Source organism: Dipteris shenzhenensis, chromosome 25, assembly GCF_047967505.1.
Source record: "Dipteris shenzhenensis isolate YYH24624 ecotype China chromosome 25, Dip_SZ_1.0, whole genome shotgun sequence".
Classification (NCBI taxonomy): domain Eukaryota; kingdom Viridiplantae; phylum Streptophyta; class Polypodiopsida; order Gleicheniales; family Dipteridaceae; genus Dipteris; species Dipteris shenzhenensis.
Window position 1 is genome coordinate 34823645 of NC_141620.1, and position 27919 is coordinate 34851563.

Genomic DNA, 27919 nt, shown 5'->3' on the forward strand with positions numbered 1-27919 from the left:
GTCTTCGCAAGGAGCAAGAAGGACATGCAAGCACATTTGGATGCACTAGGAAACTTTCGCAAACGCTCATGTATGCAGGTAAAGATAGCAAAGACAAACGTGACGGTTATTAGGACCCATAATAAACAAATTGATGTCACTTTTGAAGGGAAGCCTTGGAAACAGTCACCACATAAATGTTTGGGGCTAGAATGTGCAAACTACAAATGGAGTGCATGTGTAGAAAGAAGAATGTTTGAAATTTTTGTACAGCCTCCAAAACAAGTGCAGGAAGGCACACCTACGGAATTGGGAAATCAAAAAGTTTGTATACACTATGCTTGTGCAAACGATGATCCTTTATGGATGTCCATCCTAGGCACTTGGGCTCTCTAGGACCATTGAAAAAGAATAGATTCACATTTGTTATGCCTTGGATTTCAGAACATCCCACACAGGCCACTCTTTATGTCCAGAAGAGTGAATCAGATTACATTATGTGGATGACAACTTTGAATCTTTGGACTTTGTTGAGCTTGCGGTGTTTACTCCAATCATTCCCATGTATATGTAGCTGGATGACTTGAAACACAAGTTCTTGCAATTGTTGGCTTGCTCTCAAACTTGCAAACCCTCCAATGCGGAGTACGCAAACCCTTCTGGTCTGCCCTTCCCAAGCCTCTTGGGCATGACCGTTATCAATGGGAGGCCTTGAAGATCTCAATAGTCATGAGCTTACTGCAGCTACAGTTCAAAAGTATTACTCTTTATAATTCAGCAGTCTAACAGTAAGTAGGCCAAAAGGGGAGAGAACTCACCTTCTCACCATGCCCATTTTTAGTCCTTTATAATGTACCACCAAACGCACAGTCATCTCCAAATCATGACTGCAAATTCAGCTAAATATGTTAGCTTTTGTAAACAAAAACTTGTACAGTTTCAAAGGCATCAAAATTGTGTTAACTACTCACCCCCAAAAATTCACAGGGTCTATTTGATAGAAAGTGTGCATGCTTGATTTAAATCTAGAAGCTCTAATACAACATAAATAAGATTTTAATTCATTTTTTAGAGAAAATGGTCTCTCTATACTACTGCAATCAAACCTTGTGTCTGCAATTTTTTAGACTGGTGTGGATTTTAACACAACTAATCACTAAAAACCCCTCCAAAAGAAACAATATTCACACAAACATGAACATGCAAACAAACATGAACATGCATGAATTCATGCGGGCATGCAGGAGTGCATACAAACGTGCACACACACACACACACAAAAAGATCTATGTGTGCATATGTGTACATGTGTATGCATGCATGCGCACACGCGTTCACACAAATGAATCTAGAATTATCCCCACCTTGTCGTATTTAAAACAAAATGTAAGTGCATTTTCCAATCTTTTTAGACATAATATTAAGAACAACTCCCCACCCATCATGTGAAAGGATACTTCAATGTGGAGTTTTTAATATCATCAAACTCATCCACAAAGTTACAAAAGCATCACATAATGTGCGTCACAGCTCCTGCAAAGCCCCCTCCCCTCCCCCGCTCCCGTCTACCCCCCCTCGTGCTGCGCGGCCCCCTATCCCCTCCCCCTCCTCTTTCTCCGTCGCCTCCCGCCGTGCCCCTCCGTCCCCCTCTTTTCCCTCTCCGCCCGCCATCCCCCCCCCCCTCTCCTCCCTTCTCCGACCCTCCGTCCTCTCCCCGCCTCCCCCCCCTCGCGTTGCGCTACCACCCCCCCCACCCCCTCCTCCCCCTCCCCGCTGCTGCGCAACGCTGCCCCCCCCCCTTCCCCTCCTTCCTCACCTCTCCTCCCCGCCCCCTCTCGCGCTGCGCTGCGCTGCCACACCCCCTCCCTTTCCCTCCTCCTCTTCCCCGCCCAGCGCTGCGCTGCCCCCCCCCTCCCTCCTCCTTCCTTCCCTCTCCACCACCTCTCCCCCCCCCCCACTTCCCCGTACCTCTCCATCCCTCCCTCTTTCCTCCCCCGCCTCCGTACCACTCCCCCCTCCTTCGTCTCTGCCATTTCCTTTTCATTCCCCTGCCTTTTGGAGCGTTCGCAGTTTGTCGGTGTGGTATGGCGGCCATGAGCTCGGAACCGGTGGCCCAGACGGACCCCCCCCCTCCATCAGCCTACCGCATAACGCTGATAGAGCATCAGGTCTCCTTGGTGAAGCAGGCCGCCACGGACTTCTCCCAGACATCCGTTTATGGGAGAGTCATTGGCTACGCCCCTTCACGAGCAGACATCAGGGACTGGTTGCAGTCCACCCTCTACCTTGAGGACAGGCACATTGAGGAGGTTGCACTCATGGGACGTGGTATCTTCTGGCTCAAGATCTCCTCAGCACAGGCTGCGAGCGATATGGTCAGACGGTCCCCTACTTTTGTGGGTGGGAAGATCATCCTTATGGTCCCATGGTATAGGGGTTTCAGTGTAGCGGACTTCGATGCCCGCTTCCGCATTCCTCGCCATGCAGTTACCCCCATTTTCCCAGGCCTCGCAACCGAGCTTCGCCCGATCATCAAGGACCTGGGGGCGCACTTTGGCTGGCTCATGCAAGACACCTTCGTTGATGCGGCGGCAGCCCAAGGGGTGCCACGTGTCAAAGTGGCAGTCCTAGATCCGTAGAGTATCCCCTCGGAGTTCGAAATTGAGACGGACTCGGGTGTGGTGATGCAGTGCATTATGGTCACTGGTCGCCCAGATCAGTGTCTGAGATGCAACGGCTTCGGGCACCAAGCGCGCTCCTGCCCTCGCTTCACGAGGACAGAACCTCAAAAGGCCCCCATCCGGGCAACTCAGGATCCCCCCCGCCCGGCATCGACACCCCCTCCCAAAGAGGAAGGCTGGACTGAGGTCAAAAGAAAACGGAAAGGAAACAAAACAGGACCAAAAAAGCCTTCCCATCTACAACAAGAGCCCCCTGTGGTCACCAATCAGCAGCAGCCCGGTAAGGGGAAGGAGAAAGGGAAGGAGAAGATCAGCCAGCCTCCCCCTCATCCTTCACCCCGCCCCCCCTCCCCTCCCCCCTCCTCCTCGGTCCCCCTACCTCCCCCCCCGCCAGGATCCCCCCCAGCACCGTTGGTTTCAGCCCCCCTCTCTCCCTCGAGCATGATCCTGAGGGAACCCCCCCTCCGCCTGCGCCACCTGCGGCCCCGAAGCCAGCACAGACCTCCCCCGCCCCTATCCCTCCTGGCCCGGCGGAGGGGAGAGGCCCTTCCCCGCAGATGGCCAGCACCACTCCAGCTTGTTCGACAGCCAGCACCACTTTCTCTGGTTCAGACTCCTCATCCTCGTCCCCACACCCAAGGGCTGGCTCCTAGAGCTCTACCTTTGGAGTTTTACCGAGCAAGACCTTGGGATTATTTGGATGCAGCGAGTATTGGCTCCTTCCCTGCAAGCCTAGACATCAGCATCTTCTTCCTCCGAAAGGGGGCGGAGGGTAAGGTGTCCGTCCTTGCCCCCCATGATGGTCCCAGCTATTCCTTCACTATCACCAGTGACGGGAATGAGCAATGGACGAATGAAAATGTTTGGGAGACGATTCGAGATCAGTCCCAGGAGCAGGTGCAGGACTGGATCGGTAGCAGAGCAGCGGAGCTTCTTCAGCAGCAGTGGAAGGAGGGTGACGTTCGTCTGCGATGGCGCCACAGCGCCAAACGATTCCGCCTTTTGGTCATTATTCAACCGCCTCTGGAGTGGGTCTACGCGGAAGGGCTCCGCCCGGAGGACCTCAGAGGTAGCGGGCTTCTATAGTATTTCCCTGGCAGAGGCGTCGAGTTGGTTAGAGAGAGCTTACCACCATGGGACGAAGGGCCTCTCCCCTCTGTTGAAGGTTTTAGAGGATGGGTCCGATGATCCGGCCTCTCCTTCGAAACCCTCACAGAAGCGCCTTCGTCTGCACACTGGACATCCTTCGACATCGACCGCAAGCAGACAGCTGTTTGTGGCCCATCTCCCCTCTTCATGAGTATACGCATTATCTCTTGGAACGTCAATGGGTTCCACTCATCTGGAACCCGCGGCCCCAAGAAGATGGTGCTCAGACAGGAGCTCCAGCCAGCCTTGGTGGGAAGGGTAGATGTGCTCCTATTGCAGGAACACAAGCTTTCGGCTTCTCAGACCAGTAATTGTTGGAAGGTCCTCACAGGACGCTCCCACACCTACTGGGAACCTTCGATTGGCGAGCAGGGGAGGAGCGGGGGTGTCTGTACCTCCATCGACGCTTCTCTAGTTTAGCATGTGTGTGGTTTTGGCACCCTGATCCCAGGACGAGCGCTTTGGGTGGGCTTGAATATTGAGGGATCTCGCATCGACATCCTCAATATCTATGCCCCGACCGACCTCAGACGGAGAGCCGCTTTTTGGAGCTCTTTGACAGACTTATTGCCAGAGATGGATTCTTGGATTGTAGGAGGAGACTTCAATAACCTTGAGACCTTAGAGGATCAGCAGGGACGGGGCCCAGAGTTCCTCGGTATAGCTCAGGCGGAGCAGGCAGATTGGGACTCCTTCTTGTTCGCTGTGGGAGGTCGAGACAGCTGGAGGGAGCCGTCCTTTTGCAGATGGACAAGGAGTCTGGACTTCTCTTGGGGTTACAGGAGGGACGGAGGCAGACTTCTGGAGCGGTTGTACCGTTTCTATGTCAGCGATTGGGCGCTAGGCAAAGGTGGAGAGTCAGGAGTGGTTCCAGGGACAACCCTCTCTGACCATGCCCCAGTCATCCTAGTCCTGGACTCAGCCTCTCACTCCTTACCTCCACGCTCATGCCAGATCCCAGACTCCATCTACTCCAGAGCAGCGGTTCGCAGCAGGACAGTGGACCTGTGGGAGGCTGGAGCAGGATTGGGACCCCATGGGGGATATGGCAGCACAGGTAGCTCAGGCTCTTGCCGAGTCTAGTCTCATCTGTCAGCAGGAGGCGATTCAGGTCAGGCAGCAGTGTTGGGCGAAGGAGAGGGGTCTCAGACGAGATCTCGCCTCGATATAGCGGATGCAACAGTCTTCTCCAGATGAACAACATTTTCACATTCTCAGAGGCGACGGAGTGGGCCCAGCACAGTGGCCAGCACCTTGCCATACTCCTTCTTGACTTTGAGAAGGCGTACGACAGGGTAGACTGGTCCTTCTTGGAAGGTACACTCTCTCGGTTCGGTTTCCCGGACGAGTGGATCAGAGGTATTGCTAGCCTCTACAGGTCGGCCTGCAGTCGAGTTATCATCAACGGTAGGATGGAGGAGAGATTCACCCTCGAGTGCTCGGTGCGTCAGGGCTGCCCGCTTGCGCCCTACCTCTTTCTATTTTTTGCGAAGGTCACGACTCACTTCCTACGAGCCCGTACCACTGGTCTTCGAGGGATGCGCCTCCCTATTCGGGACGATGCAGAACTTCTGGACTTCGAGTATGCAGACGACACAGCCCTGTATGTGCAGGATGATATAGAGTCACTAGAGCGAGTGAGACTGTCCTTAGAGGTTTTTTGCCTAGCCGCTGGGGCGAAAATCAACTGGCATAAGTCAATTGGTTTTCTTACGGATCCGGGAGCCAGCTCGCAGTGGGGTATTTTCTTGGGGTTTCTCTGGATCCCTAGAGGACAAACGACACGTTACCTAGGATTCCAGGTAGGCCTGGATATCACGCCGGCTCAGCAGTTCTTACCGGTCCTAGTCTCCATACGACGGAAGCTAGCCTTCTGGAGCACGGCTCGGCTATCCTTGGCAGGCAGGGCCCGTGTGGTCAACCAGGTCCTTCTTGCCACCACTTGGTACGTGGCCTCTTGCTAGTGTTTCTCGAGATCGTGTGTAGCCCAGCTGAGGAGACTGGTGCGGAACTTCCTTTGGTCTGGCTCAGATGGTTCCAACACCACCAGAGCCCGGGTCGCCTGGCAGACGGTCACTCTCCCCCAGACAGAGGCCCCAGACAGAGGGCGGCCTTGGCATCATAGATCCAGAACTGCAGAGTCAAGCATTACTTGGCAAGTTAGTCATCCGCGGTCTGACCCCAGGAGGGCAGACGTGGAAGCTCTTGCTTCAGCATGGTCTCAGCGCGTGTACCCCCCCAGAGAGGGGGTGATTGGCAGCCGTCTATCCGGTGGATTTTCACTTCTACCCCACTGACTCAGCCCCGTTCCCCCTTCCTCCATAGCCTCGTCTCGGTCTGGAGGAAGTTGCGACACAGCCTCTCCCAGGTTCCCCCTAGCTGCCAAGAGGAGATAGACAGACAGCCCCTGATCTGGAGCAACCAGGTGACAGATGATACAGGTCGCCAGCTTGGAGAGAGATCCCATATCCCTTGGGCGCTCTGGGCGCGTGGGCCCGCACGCTCGCTCTGGGTTTAAAGGGACGTCTACAGCCAGCTGAGCCCAGGCGAGCTGGCAGCAGCAGTAGGTACGGCACGTGGGATCCACGCTCGGCGAGCGGAGATCGATGCTGCCATTCCTGCAGGTTGGAGGATTCCCATGATCACCAGACAGCTCCTCCCGGGAGATGAGAGGTGGCTAGGGCAGTTCACACCCCGTGGCATTCCTTTGGTGGTTGCAGGCCTTTTCTCGAACTCCTCGATTCACTTCTTCTCCGTCGCCGATGACAGCCGTCTCCAGAGCAGAGAGGCCGTGATCGACCCCCAGCTTCCCTGGCAGCGCCTTCGCATCATAGGGCTGCAAAGGAAAACGTGGCATATAGACCCCTGATTATGCAGGACCAGGACTGGAGACTCTGGATCTGGGAGGGCCGTTCCTTAGCAGAGGTGGAGTGGGACCCAGGGGAGTGGCGCTGGCCACCATTGGAGACCTCAGAGAACCCTACCCCCTTCTTCTCTTACAATGCGCGTACTGGTAGGCATGCTCTTGGGGCTCTCCAGCGCGGGCTACCCACACAGGCACATAGTTGGTATGCCCAAGGGATATCTCTGGTCTTTCTTCGCACATTCTGGAAGACTCTTTGGGCAAGCTGGCGGCCGAGGAAGATCTCTTACTTTCTTTGGATGGTGGCCCACAAGGGGCTACCAGTTGGCAACTGGCTGAGGCAGATGGGACAGGAGGGGCACTGCCAGATGTGTTTTCAGGAGGAGTCGTCCCTGAAGCACTACCTGTGGAGCTGCTCGCATGCTCAGACAGTGTGGAAGGGAGTCATGGGGATCTTAGCGAGGGCTGCACCCGAGCTAGGACCGGTCACTTGGGGAGCCGTTTGCTGGTGCAGCACCGAGATGGGACATCACTTGGCTTATAAGTTCTCCAGTTTTCTTCATCACGCAGGCCACCTGGGCATACATGGACAGCTTCCCTTGGCATCTGACAGAGACAGATGCAGGAGCGATGACTCGGCACCCAGTTTGGGAGATCATATGAGTATTGCAGGCTGGCATATCTGGACTTCCAGATGCGCGCAGACCTTAGGAGATCAGGCTTCTTCTGCTACCCAGACCCTAGCGGACATTTGGAGCACGATCATTCACACGATCAAGGGTCAGTGGGATCAGATTCAGGGGGAGTCCCGGGCAGGGAAGGAGAAGAGACGGTGCTTCCTTCGCGACTGGGACCATCAAGAGCTGTTCTTCCAGCACTCTGCTCAGAGTCTTCAGTGGCATTACTCCCCCCCACCATGGCTGTTTGTCCACACTCCGATGATTATGCCCTGAGAGGCTTGTAATTAATATTTTGTTACCTCGGGCTGTATCCGTTTTGCGATTGCAGCCCGCTGGCCTTTAGGCCCTCTTGTACTCTCGTTTTCAAGCAATATAACTAGCACTACTTTTTGCGCAAAAAAAAAAAGCATCACATGCATAATTCATAGAATAGACAAGCTCCTTTGCCATCCATATCAACCTTGTTAGCATCCAACATTTAGTCCATACACATGAGCATACATGTATACAAAGTTCTTACTAACCAATGCACTTACAACAACCACTCCTTCCCCAATGCCCGCCACCCCGCCCCGTGTGGCAATAACCTTCCTTTTTGGCTCTTTGCATTTGTTTCTTGACCTCCTCATGTCTGCCTCTCTTCTCCAATGCTCAACCTTCCCATATACCTATCTCAGAAAATTTTCCCTTATTCCTTTTCCTTTCACATTTGTGCAATGTTACTCTTTTCAATCCTCTGTTGGGCTTCTTGAAATAAATTGCTTGAGATCTTCAATACATGACATAAGAAGTTTGGCACTACTTAAAATAAACAGCCTTTGTAGGCTGTATTCCAGCCCTCCATGCAAATTGATGGCTTAAAGCTGATGTGTACTTCATTGTCAAGGACATCTCTCACCTTTCCTCAAAGATGACAGCATAACCTCTTTAAAGAGGAAACTTAAATATGATTCTTATTAAACCCTGGTACATATAGTGCATCTGAAAGACACAAATCAGTTCCATCAACTGATGATATCAACTCCTCTGACAGGTAAGAAGAATTCTTGGCACAAGTGTTAGAAATTACCTAACAAAGGGTACGCACAGCGGAAGACTGATAGAATAGCCCAAGAGCTCACACAGTGTGGTGTGGGGTGTGGAATCACAAACTTCTTCAGCTTATGTGCATAAAATAGATGTGCAGACTCATCAATAGACAATGAGCCAGCCAGATAGAGAAACCACCAAAATAATATATTTCCGTCCAAATCTATGGACACAATACAAAAGAGATAGATCCAGAGTCCCACCAATGGTGTGGTCCTCTGATCTTACCACAAGGTACTTCTCCTATCTGCTGGCTATCTTTAGACTCGAGCCCGCGTGCTCCCTGTCGAGCGTCTGTAGACTTTCTGTCCAGACTTGATCTCTACACCTTGCTGCCCTGGATGCCAGCCTAGGTGTGCAGCCCTAACTCAGCTTGTCTGCAGGTCTTCAGCCTCCTATACACCTCCTGGATGTAGGCCCTATAGGTACTGATCTGCTGCTCCAGTCTGCTGAGGCTCTGCTGCTCCAGATGATAATGATCACAACACCTTGCTGTCCTAGAAGACAGCCAAGTGCCAGCCTCTAGGGAACTCAGTCTCCAGCACACCTTCCACTCTCCTTCACCCCCAGTGTGAGGCTGGCTGCTCCTGTCTGCTCCTTTTCTTGCTGAATGTTGGATATGAAATGAGGCCCAGGGCCTCTCCTTTTATAGGGCTCAAGGCCCCCTTGAACCAACCGACCAGCCAGCCCTAATTGGGCCGACTGGCTGGCCTGTAGCAGCCCTAACCAACTGCCCAGTTGGTTGGCTGGTTGGCTGCCTATCCAGCCCTATTTAGGGCCATTTGCTGGTCCTTTGTTCCATGCAGAGCCCAGCCCCTTAGGACTGCTTACCCCGCCACCTATTGGAAAGGTCACCTCGCCATCTGTAAGCCCCCAAATGAGGAGAGCGTGGGGGAGGGAGACCTAGGGCAGGATGTGCCCAAAGAGAGATTACCTGGATGTGTGGATCTGGGATAGATCTGGAGCATTCATGGTTGGTGGGGTATCCCAAGGATGAAAGGCTGCATCAGGAGCAGCTCATGTGCAGGAAGATGGCGGGGACACATTGTCTTGGATCAGGCCTGGCATGAGGCACTCAGAGGACAGCTTCAGGATGACACAAGGAGTGGAGTCATGGCTGGACTGTGGGCAGGATTGCGACCTGCAACAGACACCAGCAGATGGCGTCAGCATGGCGAGCCATATGGCGAGGGTAGTGGCAGCCGAAGGGCCTGCAACAGACCCTGATGATGGTGCATAGGTTGGCGCAGCAGAAGCAGGGTGAACAGGCGCTGACATGGCAGGGGATGGAGCAGCACATGGCAGCCCATATGGAGGGCTGGTTGGGCTGGGCAAAGCCAGCCAACCAGGCCCTATCTAGGGCTGGCCAAGGGCTCAGCCATTGCATGGAATCATGGGCCAGCAAGCCCTGGAAAAGAGAGCCCAGAAGGGCGATTTTGTGAGGCCCAGGAGGGGCCAGAAAAGTCGGCCAGGGGGGGCAGGAAGAACCGACCAGGTCGGCCAGATCTAGGGGCCTGGGTCGGTAGGTTTTGCCAGCCCCTTGGGGCCTATAAAAGGAGAGGCACTTGCCTCATTTCATCATCACTTGGAGCAGCAGTTCAGGGAGCAGCAGGAGCAGCAGATCAGCCACATGTGGGCCTCTATCCAGAAGGAGACAAGTGGGCTGTAGAGAGCTGCAGACCTAGCTCAGAGTGCTGCCCACCTAGGCTGGTGCAAAGACAGCAAGGTGGAAGGAATCTAGACGGAAAGTCTACTTACGCTCGAGGTGGAGCACGCGGGCTCGAGTCTAGAGATAGCCAGCAAATAGGAGGAGTACCTTGTGGTAAGATCAGAGGACCACACCATTGGTGGGACTCTAGATCTATGTCTTTTGTATTGTGTCCATAGTTTTGGACGGAAATATATTATTTTGGTGGTTTCTCTATCTGGCTGGTTCATTGTCTATTGATGAGTCTACAAATCTATTTTATGCACATAAGTTAAGAAGTTTGTGATTCCACACCCCACACGCGCACTGTGTGAGCTCCTGGGCATTACTATAAGTCTTCCGCTGTGCATACCCTCTATTGGGTAATTTCTAACACCACCTGCCAGCCCTGCTTGCAGACGCAATCATGCTCCTCATCAGATCCTTTCTGCCAGGACAGATCCAAGACATCCTGTCCCCGCCATCTCCCTTTCACAAAGGTGTCTTTTGACACAACCATGCTGATGTCTCCAGGTAATTCACTCTTTGTTGTCTGACTAGCAGCCACATGGCAGCCAGGATGCTGCCCGTGTGGCACTCCCTCAAACCCTAGGTTCCCCCCCCCCATGCTCTCCTCATATGGGGGCTTACAGATGGGGAGGTGACCTTTCCAACAACAAGACACCTTCTTGCCAACTAGAGTCACCTGCAAATCTTCAATCAAGTCCCTCTGCAGGTAAGGTGCACCGTGCATGGATGTACCACTATCAAAGACCAACAGCCACACTTAGTTATGCTTCCTGTCTAACATCATAACCACACAAGAAAAGCCCATTCTTGAGCCACAAAGATGGCTGAAGGATCATCCTTATTTGCATTGGAACGACTACAATCCTATAACCAAAGTGCCAAACTCTCCCTCCTCGTTTTTAATTATTTTCCAGCATTCACTAATGAAGTGCCCCAGCTTTTTGCAGTAATGGCATTTGCCCTTCTTCTTGGGCTTGCCTGCATATTCTTTAGAAAAATTCCATGAAAATGACTTCTATTACGTATGAATTAGGCCGAAAAGCAAAATACTCAAGGCAAGAGTTTATCATGCATAGCAAGAGGAAAACCATGGAGGGTTAGGACCCCACTCAACAAAAGAACCCAGAAAAAAAACCAGAACTGAGGCTGAAAGTCATAGTCACCAGGGAACGCCGTTCCCTAGCTGTGGAATGCTAGGAACGGCATTCTGTTCAAAAAGGGTGGCTGGAATGTCTAGTGAACGCCGGCTATGGAATGTTGTGGAAACATCAGGGGAATGTTTCGTATGCCATTCCCCAACCTGCAAGTTCCATCAGTTAGATCTTTTGGGACAAAGTGCATTTTGCACTTTCCGTGTGATTGCTCCGCTGCCCATTGTGTGATTTTGCCCCTCAATGCTGCCCGTATGTTCGTCACGCTAGTTGTTCAAAGGCCGACCTGCAAGACTGCATGCAACTAAGGCTTAATCTAGCCTAGGGAGTCAACCACACAGCACACCCACGTACAGCAAGCAGCCAACTACACACAGCATATGTAGCAGCCTACACCTAATGCTAGCCTACACACAGCTAGCCTGCTGCATAATGCACAGAAGTGTTGCACATTGCCTGACACTGCAGCTTTGCTACCCTGCTGCCTAACACACAGCACTGCACCTACGAGGCATACTTTGAATTTTTGGCATTCTTTGCATTTCTGGAATCTGTGTTGAAGCTGGAGCTGAAGCCTGAACATTCAAACTTTGAGAAGCTGAGCTGAAGCTGCAGCTTGCTTGCTGCGCACCTAGGTGACAGGTCCTACAGGCTGAGAATTGAAGCAGGTACATACTACATATGCACTGTGCAGGTTGCACAGTTTGGTGATTATTGTATTTGCATGCACTCTATCTGCAATGTGCTTTTTATTAAATTGCATTTGAATTGACGTACCTTCACTTTGTTGCTTTACATTGAACTTCATGCCTTCTCCATGCCTAATGCCCAATCACTCTGGTAGAAAGAAGTGGATATTGAAAATCCCAAGGAGCAGCTTGCAAGAGGTTCACGCAAATGGAGATGCCACTATTGTGGCCAGCCAAAAACTGGTAGTTCAATGAGAGTACAAGCTCACTTGTTGGGAGTTCGGAACAAAGACAATAGCATCTATCCTGCAGTGCCAAACACTGTTCTTTTACAACACACACATTTGAAAGAATTGGCAAATGTACCTTCTTCATGTGGCAAGCATGGTGCTTGAGCAATGGGTCATGCTGCTACTTCTGTGTCTGGATTTGCACAGGGTGTTGGAAGTGCAATGTCTACCAGTATTCCAATTTCTACTATGCCTTCTATATTTGCCAATCTTGGAAAGGCTTAGCTAGCACGTGACACCCTGGTAGGAAGTCAGAGGTAGACGATGCCATGGGACGTTTTTGTTAGAGTGGTGGCATTGCCTTGAACCAATGCCCACAATCCTTATCATTTTGTTTTGTGGATATGGTGAGGGCTACTGCAGCTTTTGGACCCTCTTACACGTTGCCATCTTATGAAGCCTTGAGAACCAAGATTTTAGAAGGGGAGAAGTACAATGGGCTTTGAAGGTTGTTAGTTGCATATTGCAGGGGCAAGTCGTGCTTCTTCAAGTCCATTAATAACTCAGAGAGGGGGAAGTCAATAGAGACGTTGGCAAATTTGTGAACTCAAGCAATTGATGATATAGGGGCTGCACATGTCATTCAATTCATAGATGGGGCGAATTCCAATATGGCAGCATGTCGGATTCTAGAGGCACAATATCCTTAGCTCCCTTTTAGTGCTTGCATGGCACATTGTTTCAATAGCTTGCAGCAAGACATAGGCAAGCTTGCTTTGGTGCATCCAATAATTGATTTTGCAAAGAATGTCATTGGTTTTATCACACAACACCACTATATTCTTACAGTGTATTGTAAGCTTGCCTCCAAAGGCTCTTGCTGTATTCAAAGACACATTTTGCATACACTTCATCATGTTGGAGTGTCTTCTAGAGGTTTAAAATGCTTTAAGGCAGCTTGTTGTTTGTAATGCATGGGAGGCATGGAAGGATTCCACCAGTGCAGTCGCCTTGGCATGCAAGTCTTTATGTTCATCAAATGTCTTTTGGGAGTATGTCACTCATATGGTAAAAATAGTGAAGCCCATCATCGTTTTAATGAGCCTTATGGATAGTGATGAGCCATGAAGACATCAAATAAACATAAAGACTTGCATTCCAAGGCAACTAAACCGGTGGAATCCTTCCATGCCCCCCACTCATTACAAACACTAGCTTGCCTTAGAGCATTTTTAACCTCCAAAAGATGCTCCATCATCCTTTAGTGGAGCTTATGGATAGTGATGAGCCATGCATTGGCAGTTTATGAGGGAATGGACAAAATTATTGAAAATGTGAAGGTGGTAGTGACTATTTTTGATTGGAAGCAAGAGTTAGTAGACTCAACACTGGAGCCATGGAACTCCTATCATTCACCCTTCTATGCTAGAAGCAAAAGGATGGCCAGCCACGCCAGCACATTGTGCCTATGGTGCATACATCCATGGCTCGTGTTGGAGATGACCAAGGTGATGTCTTGGCTGTCCTCCATATGGCACGAGCCTCAGCTTTGAAGAATGACAGCAAAATCCTCATTGATGAAGACCGCCACCTTAAGGAGCTAAAGGAGGCCACTCTAGAGCATGCATTTCACTCAAAGGACAAAGGCAAGAAGATTCCAAAGCCTCCCAAGTGTACTTTTTGCAAGAAATTGGGTCACACTGAAGATCGTTGCTTTAAGAAAATGGCTAAGGACCAATCCAGGAGCATGCAAATCTTGTAGCAGCCGCAAATCATGATGCAGACGACAATGTTGGACCTTCCACTGGGCTTCAGGAGCAGGCTTTACATGCAACAATTTCCAATCTATCTCTTGAGTCTGAGGAGATAGATGAGGAATATGCCTTCTAGTGCACTTGTGTGAGAGTCTAAGGGTACTATGCCCTGGGTAGTCCCCCGAAATGAATGGTATAAATTTTATGCATGTGTCTGAGTCAATAAATGGTTCTCTGCCAGGGTTGTCCCCCAAAATGATTGTATTTGCCTTGCTTTATAACATGCTCTGTCAGCTCACCATGCCCTTGCTAACAACAAGGGGGGGAGGGGGGTCATGATAAGTTCACTGATGTATGTTGTCATGAGTGGCCAGGCATGTTATCACTAGACCACTGAGTCTTTGTACATCCATGCATGATAAGGCTCTGAGCCATGCCTGGTGAGCCTCTGAGTCTTTTGTACCATGCTCACTAGCCTCTGAGCTAGGCTTACTTGGCTCTAAGATTGTTTCAAGCCATGGCCTACTTGAGTCCTTATAGCCGATGTCAACATGGCTATTAAAGGTGTCTCACATACCTTCCACCCTCACTCCGTAGGGGGGGATGCTCGATATACGAAGTTTTAGGTGTCAATCTAGGAGTTTATCTGAGTTTATGTGTGTTTAGGTCATTTTAGGGTTTATGTACCAAACCCTAATTTTCTAGGGTTAGGGTTTAGTAACCCTTATTGTCAATTGTCGACAGAGATGGGGCGACAATGGACATGGTGTATCAGTTCATGGACAAAATGGTGAAAATCTTTGTGCCATGCAGTGTATTGATGCAACAAACCAAAAGAAGTTAAAGGCCTATGCATCCAAAGGTGGGATCTATTGCATGCTCCATTACATGCAACAGGTTTTGTGTTGCATCCTGAATGGAGAGGCATGGGTTAGGAAGCAAATGAAGAGGTGCATAGTGGGTGGATGCAAACAATTGAACGGTGTCGCAAGAATAACTTGGAGCTGTAAGGGAAGCTTCAAGACCAGGTAGACATATATAGCCTATAGGATCAAAATGGCTTCCTTCTCTCGTCCATTACCAAAGAGGAATCCATGATGCACATGGGAATCAAGCTTTGGTTCAAGTGTTCCAGAGCTACAAGGTCTTGACATACGCATTTTGTCACAAGGTAGTACTGCCCCTCAGGCCTCCATGTAAGAGGAATCAGAGTACATTCTCTTGCATTCATACCAATGGATTGAAGCCAGCTAATGTGGAGAGGCTTGTGTACATTCATAACAATCTCTGCCTCGTTACAAAAATCAAGGACAAGGGTTTTGAGAAGACAAAGGTCACAATAGAAGCCATTGAGAAGGAGAAAGATAAGCACAAGGTGCTAGTTATGGAGCCAGTTCGGGAGGGGAGGAGGACTTCCGTTCTCATGCCGGTGCAGCTGCTCATGAAATGCAAAACACATCTGATGCGTCTTCATCAGAAGACAATGACGTAGAGGTGGACCCACAAGATAGTGATGGGGATGAATGATGATGAAGACTGAGAGAAAGTGACACTTGAGCAGGAGTAGCATTGGAGTCTTAGTGTTTGGAGTGTGATCTTTATGCATTGCCATTTGCATTTTTAAATTTTCTACCATCGTTATGGAATTTTGGCTGCTGCTATTTTATTTCAGGCCATACTTTGGATTTGAATTTTGGAGATTCCAGTTGTATGCGATTGTGTAATATAATGCAAAGCTACAGCCTGTAGACACTTGAATTGCTGAATGTCTCATGCTGATGTATGTCTGAAGTTTTAAGATTTGAATCTGAGATTGAAGGCTCAATAGTGGCAGTCTGCAAACCTGCGTTTTTCTGGTTACTAATCGATGTGTAATATGTACTTCGAAGAGTGCCTAATGCTTGTATTTACATAGCGTGTGGCAAGGAAAAAATTATATATGTCAAAAAACAGCAAGTGTTCTATAGCAGGAAAATAGCAGGTAGTAAGGAAAATATTATATATGTCTGAGAAAATAGCAAGCATTTTATAGGTACAACGTTTGGTGCAAACGTTTGCTTGCAACTATGCATGTTTCTATGGACTTTCCTTTTGCATGCTAGTTGGCAAGCTATAATCTAGTATCAAGGATCATTCATGATTCATCTATCATCACGATTTTCTTTATGTATTGAGTCCGGATTCAAACTTAATCCAAAAGCAGTTGTAACATGTTTTGAGTTGTGAATTCAGTAACCAGTTTTCTTGAATTCTAAGTCCAGGTTTCCAATGGGTGTTTGCTTATGGGTATGTTGATGTGGTGTTCTCTTCTTGTTCCCACATGGCACCATGGGTTGACACAATTTTCTCTGCATACTATCCTCCCTTGTTGCAGCATATGAGGAGACCTTTACTCTTCCCTAGTTTCCATGTCAGTAAAAGGGCATGTCATGAGCATCCTCACCCTATGGCATGCCACCTATGTTGCAGTAAGAGCTTTGGATGGCACACAAGGCTGATCCAGGGTTCCAGCAGCCCAGTGGACCACACAGCAATGGAGGACAAGCAGCAACAGCAATGTCAGCATGTGTCGCCAGGCCAGTAGCTGATGCATACAAGATCAGTGCCAAAACAAGCCCAGGGCCTTGCAGCTGTGAAAAGTGCAGAGGAAATGAACGGAAGAAGAGAGAGCCAACCGCGCACACACAAAACAAGAAAGGAGAGAGAGATGAGAAAGAAAGAAAGTTTATTAAAGTCTTCGGAAGACCAATGGGTCTATGAAACTGTGAAAATCCTGATTCAACAAGCTGTGGTAGTGGAGCTACTAAACGAGCGTCCATACCAATGTAAAACGAAAAAATGCAGTACTAAGTCCTAAGTACAACATAGTCATGTCGATGGTCGACTATATATCAATATCAGCATCGTCATCAATATCATCATCATCATCGGCAGCAGCAAGATATCAGGATGGATGAGGCAGTGGAGGCATGAAGTCGGCAATAGAGTGCTCTCGGTCACTTAGAGGTGCGGTCCTGGCACGTCTCCTGGTCGTAGCTCTGCGTCTGACCAGGGCTACTGTGAACCCCGTCGGTCGGGCTCCAACTCTAAACAAGGAGGGGATGTCCCCAAGTGTGATCTGTGTGTCGACCCTCTGTCTGAGCTGTCGGGTCACAGGCTCCAGGTCACGGTCATGTCGAGGCCTCGTGTCGTGGGGGTCCATGTGATCTAGCTGAAAGAACTCCGTGATAGAGCTTTGAGAGGGATCAGCCGAGAGAAACTGCAAGTGATCTCAGGCCAGCCAGCTGGGGAAAACCTCTACTGAAATGGACAGCCAAGGGGCTCACAGGACTGCTCACAAGACAGCTCCACAAGGCTCCAGAAGGCACCAAAATGAGATGACAACCAAGGAGTGAGGGGGGGCCTATATATAGCCCCTCACCCTCCTCTAGTCGGCTGGTCTAGCAGGGCAGACAGCCCCCCTATAAAGGGGCTGGCACTCAGCCCTAGAAGGCTGCCTCAAGGGCCGACCAGAGGACCTCCTGGCCGACCCCTACTCTAGCCTATATAGGGGCTGCACACAGCCCTATAGGGGGCGCCCCTCACAGCCTAGGAAGCCGACCCTCTCTGGCCTCTAACTGGCTGCAGCAGCACAGCCCCATGTGAGGGCTGTAGGCCCTGCCAGATGGCTAGTCTGCCCCTCTCCAAGAGCCAACACCTGCTGATGGGCCTCCAAGAGAGCATATCCTACTCTACCCTCGCGGAGGGCGGGCACACCCACAACACTGGCCCTCAATCATCTATCCTAGCCTCACTCACTCGGCAAGATCCTAGCCTCACTCACTTGGCGGGCACACCCACAAGCAAGGCCCTCTCTCTCTAGGTGACATCAGGAGATGTTGACCTCTAACAGCAGCAGTGTCCAGCAGTGTACAGGACAAGGAAGGGGCCTTTATTAGGCTCACATACAGAGCAGTCAGTGAAATGGCAGTTAAAAGAGCCTTCCAGGCTATTAAAAGGGGCCATTCCCCTCATGGTTCCAGCATCAGTCAGCAGCAGCACTTCATCGTACAAATCAATCCCACAGCAGAGCTTTTAGACTCCGCAGTCAGTGAGGTTCTACAGTAACAGTAACTGCCATATTCCCCCATTGTAAAGAAGGAGGAGTTTTGCATCTCTCCACTCCTCTCCTAAAAGGAGGCTCCCAGCCTTCACCAACAGTTATAACACTCTTCTTGGATCAATAGAACAAATACATTCACTACGGTGGGGGTCAGTTGCACTTAGTGAGGCTCGCTGCACCATCCTCACTCACATGCATGCTACTGCACACATCGGTTCATGCGGAAACTAAGAGAGAGAATTCTCTGGGCTAATGAGGTCATAGTTTAGCTCGTGCGCCCATTGCTGACAGAGAAGCCTACATCATGCCTTCGTGTTTGTCTATGATGCAAATCAAGCAAGCACATTCCTGTAAGGAGATTCTAGTCCGAAAACATGATTATCAAAGAGGATTTACCAGCAATAACAGTAAGATCTAACATAGTATTTATGCAAAACTTCCAAGAATAAAAGGCATGCAATCATTTTAAACTGGCTAGATTTGTTAAAAGCCTTTAGCTTTCACACCAGCAGCCATAGAAGAAGCAACAATAAAACGCCACAATGGTATTACCTTAAAAGATCCTCAAAAAAACAAGATTTATGCTTTAGTTCTTCAGGTGGAACAACACCATATTTTTCACCTAGCTGTGCCTTGAGCCTGTCGGTCTTGATATCTGCACATTAACAATTTTGATAGATTTCTTTGGAAAAAAAAAAAAAAAATTTTTGATTGACCGAAAAAGAGTACAGAAAATCAACTTCAAGCCTGTTAAAAAGTGCTCTTTTTTTAAATAACCAATGCGCCAAGTACTGAAGGAGATCATAAATTAATCACAATACATTCAAACTCATGACATGCCAAACAAAATCTTTTGCGTATGGTGTTATTTCATCAAACCAACTCAGATGAATTGCATTGAAAGCAAAATGCAGCACAGGAAGTTTCATTGTTTCTACGTAATTTCCCAAGGTTCAAAAGCATAGGACAACATGCAGTTGTAGTGGCAACAAAAAGCAAACACATACTCGGTCTACTAAAAGGAATGGCCTAGATAGAAAGGTTTATGAACTCACAGAAACCAAATGCATAAATTTTGATTGACTTGAGCTTGACAACAGTCTGACTTCGAACACCCACACCTGCTAAAACCTGCAACATAATGACCCAATGATCTAAGCTACCATCAATAATGAATCCAAAAAATACAAGATTTCAGACACACATCTAAAATCTTGCAATTAATTGGTATAACAAATAGGGGAAACTCGTCCTAAAAGCCAAAGATCTTTTACGACGTGTTAGTCACACATGATTACCATCCAACAACTCCAACTTGCAAGCTACCGCCAATTAGGTCTTCAAGAAGATGAACAGCGGACTGAGAGATGCATTAAAATAGCAGGTCGCCTACAAGCTGTCTATAAAGGGTAGCATCCATTGGCTCACCTCCATCAAGCATAATGTGTGCTACAGTTGGCTATGATGCTTGCTTTCAATCATGAGTAGGCAAAAATCCAATACCCTAATAGAAGTCCATGAGACCTAAATCCCCCCTCCCTCTCTCTAAAGAAAAGAAACGACTATTATAAACTTTAAGAATATACAAATTCAGCAAGCTTTGAGGTGCTGAAATGAGAGGACGCTGGCTATCCTGCAGCCCACCTCTCAGGGTCTTAGCCCATTGCCAAGAGTACGCTGGAAACGGACACCAACAGCCATGGGGGACGGGTATATAACCAGCGGATACCACACTCCATTAAAAATATAAAAAAGGCATGCAGGCCAAGCCTTGCAGAAAGGGACTGTTCAAGCAGTTTGTAAGTCGTACACATGTTTCTCAGAGTCAGCAAACAGTGCTTTCTCAGAGGATCTGGCAGTAACTCTCTGAGCAAACAGTGTTTCTACAGACAGAATCTATAAAGGCCAGATAGAATCTATAAAGGCCAGATAGTTCCTCTGAACAGTGGTAAATTAACTGCTCAAACAGTGTTCAATTTACTGTTCAAACAGTGTTTTCATATTAGAGTTAATTTGGATTATCAGGATGCCTGCAAAGAGGTCTGGAAATCAGTTTAAAAAGCATTATATAAGGAAACTTGATCCCATTCCACAGGAGGATGCTGTGATGGAATCTACCAGACTGGACATTGGCTCTAGTGAGGGAGTCCAGGATGATGGCACTGAAATGGTGGATGCCCCTGGACATGGCAGACAAGAGCTCACTGATGGCACTTCCAATGTCCAAGCATCTCAGGCCAAGGAGCAAAACACTAGTGGATATATGGATCCTATATTACAAGCACTCAAGGAGATGACCAGGCTAATGCTTTGAGAATGCAGCACTCTTTTGCTACCATGAGCAAAAGATTAGATCAACTCAGAAGAAGCCAGATTCATGAGGGGAAGAAGCCTATGGAGCACGTCATTGAGGATGATTCAGATTCGGATGCTGACATTAGTGATGAACCTAATGCGACCCTAGTGGTTTCATGTCCTCAGCAAGGAAGGCCTACCATTTAACCAGTGTAACAGCTCACGAGTAAGGAGCCACCAAGGAGCAATGCTCCCAAGGGTGCTGGATGGTTTAAGTCAAAGATTCAATGAGTGGAAGGCCTTGCCAGCAAACCTCAGATCAGTCATGCCTTTCCATCAATATATCGAGAGCATTAAATCTGTTGATCCCAAGGGACCCACTCATCAAGATAAGCATGCCAAAGACAAGATTAAGTTCAAGGATGACACATGTACCCCTAATGAGTTGGAGGAATGGTTGAGCAAAATGGAGGACTATTTTATTCTATATCCTAAGAGTGACCAAAGCACGGTTATTCCAAACTTGCAAGAATGCAAATGTGTGCAATGCATGCAGAAATGTATCGCTGACTAGCCCTCAATGGGGGAAGAGCGCCCTCGTGAGAGTCCTTGTTTCTATTTTCGACCTATATGCAACGTGCAATTGCCTTTTACGAAAGGCACTTCACCGTCCGACCTCTTCCATTCAACGCCAGCTGAGACTCAACGAGCTCCAACACTCCTGGCAGCCCACACCCCTGGGAGAGAGGTCAATCCTCTTCCTAGCAATAAGCCATAAACAAAGCCCCGTACCGTCTTTCTAAGGTTAAGCGGGAGGAAGTGGCAATGCAGATGCGGGAATTGTCTAAGAAGGACTTCATCTCTCATAGTACTTCTCCTTTTGCCTCCCCGGTGCTTCTGGTGAAGAAGAAAGATGGATCGTACCGCATGTGCATTGATTATAGCAATCTAAACAAGGCCACTATCAAGAACAGATTTCCAATCCCCAGGATAGATGACCTGTCGGATGAACTCAAGGGCGCTTAGTTTTTCACGAAGAAAGATTTGAGGTCTGGTTACCATCAAATCAGGGTGAAAGGAGGAGATGAGCACAAGACGGCCTTCCGCACAGAAATGGGGCTTGTATGAATTCAAGGTAATGCCTTTTGGATTGATTAATGCACCGGCCACCTTCCAGACACTACTGAACAAGATATTGCAGCCACTTCTTTTCAGATGTGTGCTGCTTTTCTTTGATGATATCCTCATTTACAGCAAGGATAGGCAAGAGCACATTAAGCATGTGAATCAAGTGCTGGAAATTTTGAAAATGGATCAGCTTTATGCAAAAGCCAGCAAATGCACTTTTAAGGCAGAAGAGGTTGAGTACCTAGGGCATATTGTGAGTAGACATGGCATTCGGGTGGATCCCGCAAAGGTGAAATGCATCAAAGATTGGCCACAGCCACAAAACCCCACCCAGTTGAGAGGATTTTTAGGTCTTGATTCCTTCTACAAGCACTTTATTCGCAAATTTGCCAAGAGGGCAGCTCCTCTTACTGGCCTCTTGAAGAAGGTTGCTTTTTGGTGGTCAAAGGAAGCACAACGCAGCTTTGAAGACCTGAAATTCGCTCTCACTCAAGCACCAGTCTTGGTATGCCCTGATTTTTCAGGTCTTTTCATTGTGGAAGTAGATGCCAATGGCAAAGGATTGGGGGTTGTTCTAAGGCAGGAACACGCGGTAATAGCCATTGAAAGCAAGAAGTTTGATGCCAAAGAACTCAATTACCATGTTTATGATCAGGAGATGTTGGCTATCTTGCATGCTTTCAAGAAATGGCATCTGTACGGGAGTAAAATTAAGGTGAAAACAGATCATAGGACACTCAAATTCTTCCTCACCAGCCAAATTTGTCATATAAGCAGAAGAGGTGGTTGACTGCAGTCCAATCCTATGATTTTGACATTGAGTACAGAAAAGGAAAGGAAAATGTGGTTGCAAATGCCTTGTCCAGGATGTGGGCTTGCAATTTGTCTACTATCTCTACCATATGTCAGCAGTGGATTCATGGCATTCAACAAAAGAAAATACAGAATTCTAAGGCAGCTCCCATATTTTCAGATTTGCAGAAGCCTTCTTGTCAAGGTCATCCGGAATTCAAATTGCATAATGGGCTGTTGTGGTGCCATGATAGGATTTATTTAGTGCTAGACTCAAAATATAAACAGTTGGTTTTGCAAGAAATGCACTCCTCCCCCATGGCTGGACATGCAGGTGTCACTAAAACATATGAAAGAAATTTGGGAAGGCATGTGGCGAGATGTGGTTAAATACGTGACTGAATGCTTGCCTTGCCAACAAAATAAAGTGCACAGCAAATTACCCGCAGGTCTCTTACAGCCATCACCCATTCCAGAGGGCAAATGGATGCACATAGCAATGGATTTCATCACAGGATTGCCTTCTACAAAGAGGGGGACAGCATCTATGTTGTGGTGGATAGAATGACAAAACACGCCCATTTCATACCCACTCAGACCCGGTATTTAGCATCATAGGTTGCTTCGCAATTCATTGAGCATGTCTTTAAGTATCATGGTTTCCCTCAGGAAATTGTCAATGACAGAGATGCAAAATTTATGTGTCACTTTTGTCAAGATTTATTTACAGCAGTGGGTACTTAACTCACACCTAGCACTACATACCATCCTGAGACTGATGGACAGTCAGAAAGGGTGAACAAATGGGTGGAGGAATATTTGAGGCACTTTTGTCATGATACTCACAAGTCTTGGGATAAATGATTGGCACTTGCTGAATTTTGCTACAACAGTACCAAGCATCTCTCCATTGGCATGAGCCCGTTTGAGGCAATGTACGGATGCAAGGTCGAGATGCCCTCGTCAATTGCTGACATGGCTGTGAAAAATCAGCAAGCATGGAATGACTTGGAGAGGATGGATGCCATTCTGCAGTTGGCTAAAAAGAATATGCAGGATGCCCAAGCCAAGCAGAAGAAATATGCCGTTGAACGCAAAAGATATTTATCTTTCAAAGAGGGAGATTATGTGCATTTGCGTCTCCATAAGAACCAGTATGCCTTGCTGAAAGGTAATACCAACACAAAGCTTGCTCATAGGTATTACAGACCTTATAGGATCATCCGCAAGGTTGGAGAAATAACATATCAGTTGGAGCTACCCAGTACCTCCAAGATCGATGATGTTTTCCATGTGTCGTTGCTGAAACCACATGTGGGACAGCATGTCCATGTTCTTCCTGAGTTGCCACCTATGGATGAGGAGAGCCACATCCTCTATGTTCCAGAGCACATCATGGGTTTCAGAGACTGTGTACTCCGAAACAAGGTCAATATAGAGTATCTTATCAAGTGGCGGGGACTTCTTGAGGATGAGACTTCATGGCACCCAGAAAGCATTGTCCAAGACCACCCCCATCTCCTACCAGGCTGATTAGTAGTTGCTGTTTGCTGCACTTTTTGGACAGCCATGCTGTGAAATTTTGAGGGCAAAATTCTATGGGAAGGGATGGCTGTAATGAAGGGGGAAAGGGGGCCAATTTAGAGGACCTTTAGAGGCCTCTTAGGTGGGAAATGTGGAGGGACTATATAAATCCCCATCCACCCCTTATTGTAAACTTTTGATGTGACATCTAATCGTATCTACTCCCACCTCCTTCCTCCTGTTGCCTACACTCTCTGAAGAGAGTACTCAGATACATCACAAAGGTCAAGTGCATGGATAATGAAAGGCTACCAAAGAGAGCATGGAATGAAAGTCAGAAGCTTCAAAAGACAAACAAGGGCAAGATTTTGACATCCGGATGGGCACAGGACCTAAAAAAATGGTTCAAGAAGTGGGAAGTAGAAGAGTATTTAAACTACTCTTCAGAGGAGATTGATGAAGAGGCTTTTCATTATGACCTGCTGAATGCACTACACAGGAAATGGCAAACAGCAGAAAACAAAGATAAATTTGAGTACTATCGCACATATATCAACCCCGAATATTGGTCAATTTATACAGGAAGGGAGACAACAACGCAGAAGTACATATGTACACCTATAGCAGTGCATAAACGGAGGGCTTTAGCCTCACTTCGCACCCGATCACACCAGCTGCAAATAGAAACAGGGGGATGGAAAAAGATGCCAAGGGAGAGTAGAATATGCCAACTATGTGATCAAGGTATGGTTGAAACAGAAGAACACATGGTAATGATATGCCCTCACTATGCACACATTAGGGAAGAGTTCAATCACCTCCTTGAGGGACATAACAAACTGGCTGATTTGCTGCATAAAGGGTCACCTTCAGCTTTAGGAACATTTGTGTATAAGCTCTTCAAGCATAGGAATCCACCTGAATCCTAGAAGGTGGTTTCTCTTTCCACCCTCCCATCTTCGGGAGGAGCTTTCATGTACTTGTGATATTGTATTGCTCAGGTCCCATAGGCCGGTTTTGGTCTTCAGAGGACGATAATATATTCTTCTTCTTCTTCTTCTTCTCTCCCAATCTCTCTCTCTCTCTCTTCCCCCCACCCCCTTTTCTATCTCTTCCTCTGCCTCTACCTCCTATCTCTCTCTCTCTCCTCCATCCTCTCCCCTACCCTCTTCCCCTTTTCTGCCATCTCTGGCCCTTCACCAAATCTGTCCCTGCCCCCTTTCATTGCACAGAGTCAGGTGGAGGCTGTGACTTAGAGAGGCACAACACAGAACCACACATAGCTTCACGGTCCATGTAATCTGGATTTATGCATGGGATATGATGTCTCGTGTATGTGATTTGGTTGCAGACCTAGCCAGACAGAGGACAAGTTGAAACAGACCCTGAGAGCTTGGTGCTTGGAGGACTTCAGGCTGTTCACGCATCATGAGGGGACAATTGGAGGGTATTGGTACCTGGAGTGCTCGAGTTCAAAGGCGCATTCGTGACTGAAAGTGGTAGTGCCATCAAGTGCTGCCAAAGGTGGACTTGTTAAGTGCAACATGGATGATGGGCTACTAAGAATGGCTTACTTCCTAGTGCATTGTGGGGTTTCTACCAATATCTGCATAAATGAAGGCCTTTTGTCCTAATGTTTCACGTGTTCCAAGCAATCATAGGATGCTTCCAAAGTCCTCTTACCCACTAAGGAAGACCACTCATAACTTGAGGTGACTTCTATATAGAACTTAAGCCTATCTTGTCAAGCTAAGGTGATCACTAACCTCTTTCTGTAAAATGTGAGCGCTTTAAGACTAAGAACTTGAGACTTTAGAAACTTCTCTAACAATATTTTCAACTGAATGCAATGTCGATTTCTCAAATGAATATCTTGACCAAAGAAGTTTTACAAAGGATATAGAAGTTCCAAAAGAACCTTAATATCATATCTTTCAAAAACCTTAATAGAAAATTTACCCAAAATCATAAGACAATCCAAGAATCATTAGTCTGGTCCGCTAAGCAACTTCTTAGAATGAAGGCACTACAAATTTATTTGACCCTATTACTAGAGTTCCATTTATGCCAAATGAGCAGGCCTAGCCCTGGAATAATGCACACCTAAAAGACAGAGACCCACAAGCCTGCAACAGTATTTCTCAAACTTTTGGAACAGTTAAGACTCAAACCTGTGAACTCGCACCCAAGGTCTGGTCTTCACATATATCACGGGATAGAACCATAGGAAATTTGAATCCAGTCTTTGGTTCCACCACATCGTCCAGACTGTCAGCTTTCAGCCCATAATCACTATGACATATTTGAAGCTCACCAACCTGACCCATCATCGCTGCCCGGCTAACAGAAATTTCTTTATCCGGATCCCCATCTTCAAGTACATCAACATGAGAAGGAACCAACTTTGAAGGCCTACGAGACACATGTATATTATCAAAATGCAAACCATCCTTAAATTAAGCCATCCTCTACTCAATATACCTTCATCTATGGAAGATGCAGCTCAGCAATGGCTGATAAAATATCTTATAAGATGCAATTACAGCTCAGCAATGCCTGGAGAACTGTTTACTTATGTTAAAAAGGCATCACCTGTATTACAATGCTCAGAAGCCTCACGCTGATTTTTATCTTGCAACATAAACCAGATTCTTACACCTTCTGATTGGCTTCAGCTTCACATCAGTATGACATGACACAACTTTCTCACAGTAGTGCAGAAGGGACCTACTTACGAATTCTCAAGGGATGGCATGATTGCAGTAGTCACGGCCAAGACTGCAGGAAAGCACAGCCGATCTGCTTTGTTTAATAGACGTTCAAAGATCGTGAAGAAGAAACGCAGATAAACCAAAGACACCGGTGGCACTATATTTCCATAAAGAGCCCTCTGCCCAACAATGGGAAAATTCCAACTCCTCCGATTTGATCTGCTAGTCCCATACCTCTGCCCTTTCCCACATATTCCGTTGATTCCTAGCCATGGCAGTAATCCTGCAGCAGCTTGTACAGCAGCTGTCCATGCCCCTCTCACGTTTCCTAGAAGATGATAACGATCGGAGCTAAAATATGACGTCTGCACTGATTTGCACTGGTGTTCGATCAATTTGAGAGAGCTGAAGCAACTGCTGGAACTGGGAGTGGTAGAGCTGTGCGATGATTTAATCTGAGTAGGGAGCTCAGAAGAGGGCAAGAACTGCAACAGCCAACTTGGAAGCAACCACTTGACCTGCATGTTCTCTCATCAATTTCACTGTAAAAAACGCTGTCTTGGGCCTTGCATCCTTCTCCCGAAAAAGTGCATGCTATGGGCAGCATAGGCACTGCCTCGTGCTCTGTCGCAGGAAAACGATCTTGAACTGTAGCAACATCGTACTGTGAGAAAGGATGTCAACATGACAGTGTGAACTAGGACAACTCCGATAGAAAATTCATCCAAAATGAGAGACGATACAAAGCAAAATGTGAGACGATTCCCTCATAAAAACCACGAATTCTTTGATCGCCACTCTATCATCGTCCCCTAAGCAAAACCACCACAATAAAATGCAGGCTTTAACACAAAAACAATACTTGGTTGAGGAATGACATAGTCTTGCTGCGAAGATGCAGAACCAGATGAAGCATTCGCAGAATCAACACAACAGAGCACAAATCAAACTTCCTGGTACAAAGTATGGATCGTACAAAAAAAGAAGGGACCAAATTTAGATGTCTGTTGGATCTTTGAGCCAAAGATCGGAGTCGGATGCAAACTGCAATGCCAGTCAATTGACCAGACCTGAGTTTAGTCTCCCCTCTAGTTAGGGCTTGTTTCCGCGCTACCCTTCCATGCTTTCAAATCCTTACAAAACATGAGTCCATGGTCCAAGATGGGAGAAAAAGTGGTTATTCTCATCCTAAACCCATCCTTGTCCACTTGGTATAAGATGGGAGTAATGATGACAAATAGATTCCCATCCTAAACCCATGTTTCATCCATGTTATAAGGCCCCAATTATCGTAACCTAGCGGTATGGTAACCTAAATGGGCAAACCACAATTAGGAAGGATCAATTTTGAGCCCATACCTAATCCTTTGGAGTCTAAATTGTTA

General features: G+C 47.7%; 1 protein-coding gene across 1 annotated transcript in view; it reads right to left on the reverse strand.

Annotated features, from left to right (window-relative positions):
• The window catches only part of LOC147885798 (fatty-acid-binding protein 2-like), a 48962-nt gene extending 21292 nt beyond the window's left edge, over window positions 1-27670 (reverse strand). The window contains exons 1-6 of the mRNA XM_087397014.1: window positions 27397-27670; window positions 26559-27182; window positions 25995-26235; window positions 19140-19215; window positions 18637-18739; window positions 798-866 (exon numbers count right to left, since the gene is read on the reverse strand). Coding sequence (XP_087253140.1) covers window positions 798-866; window positions 18637-18739; window positions 19140-19215; window positions 25995-26235; window positions 26559-27058 — 989 coding nt within the window. The 5' untranslated portion in view covers window positions 27059-27182; window positions 27397-27670. The remainder of the gene's footprint in view (window positions 1-797; window positions 867-18636; window positions 18740-19139; window positions 19216-25994; window positions 26236-26558; window positions 27183-27396) is intronic.
• Between the last annotated feature and the right edge of the window lie 249 nt (window positions 27671-27919).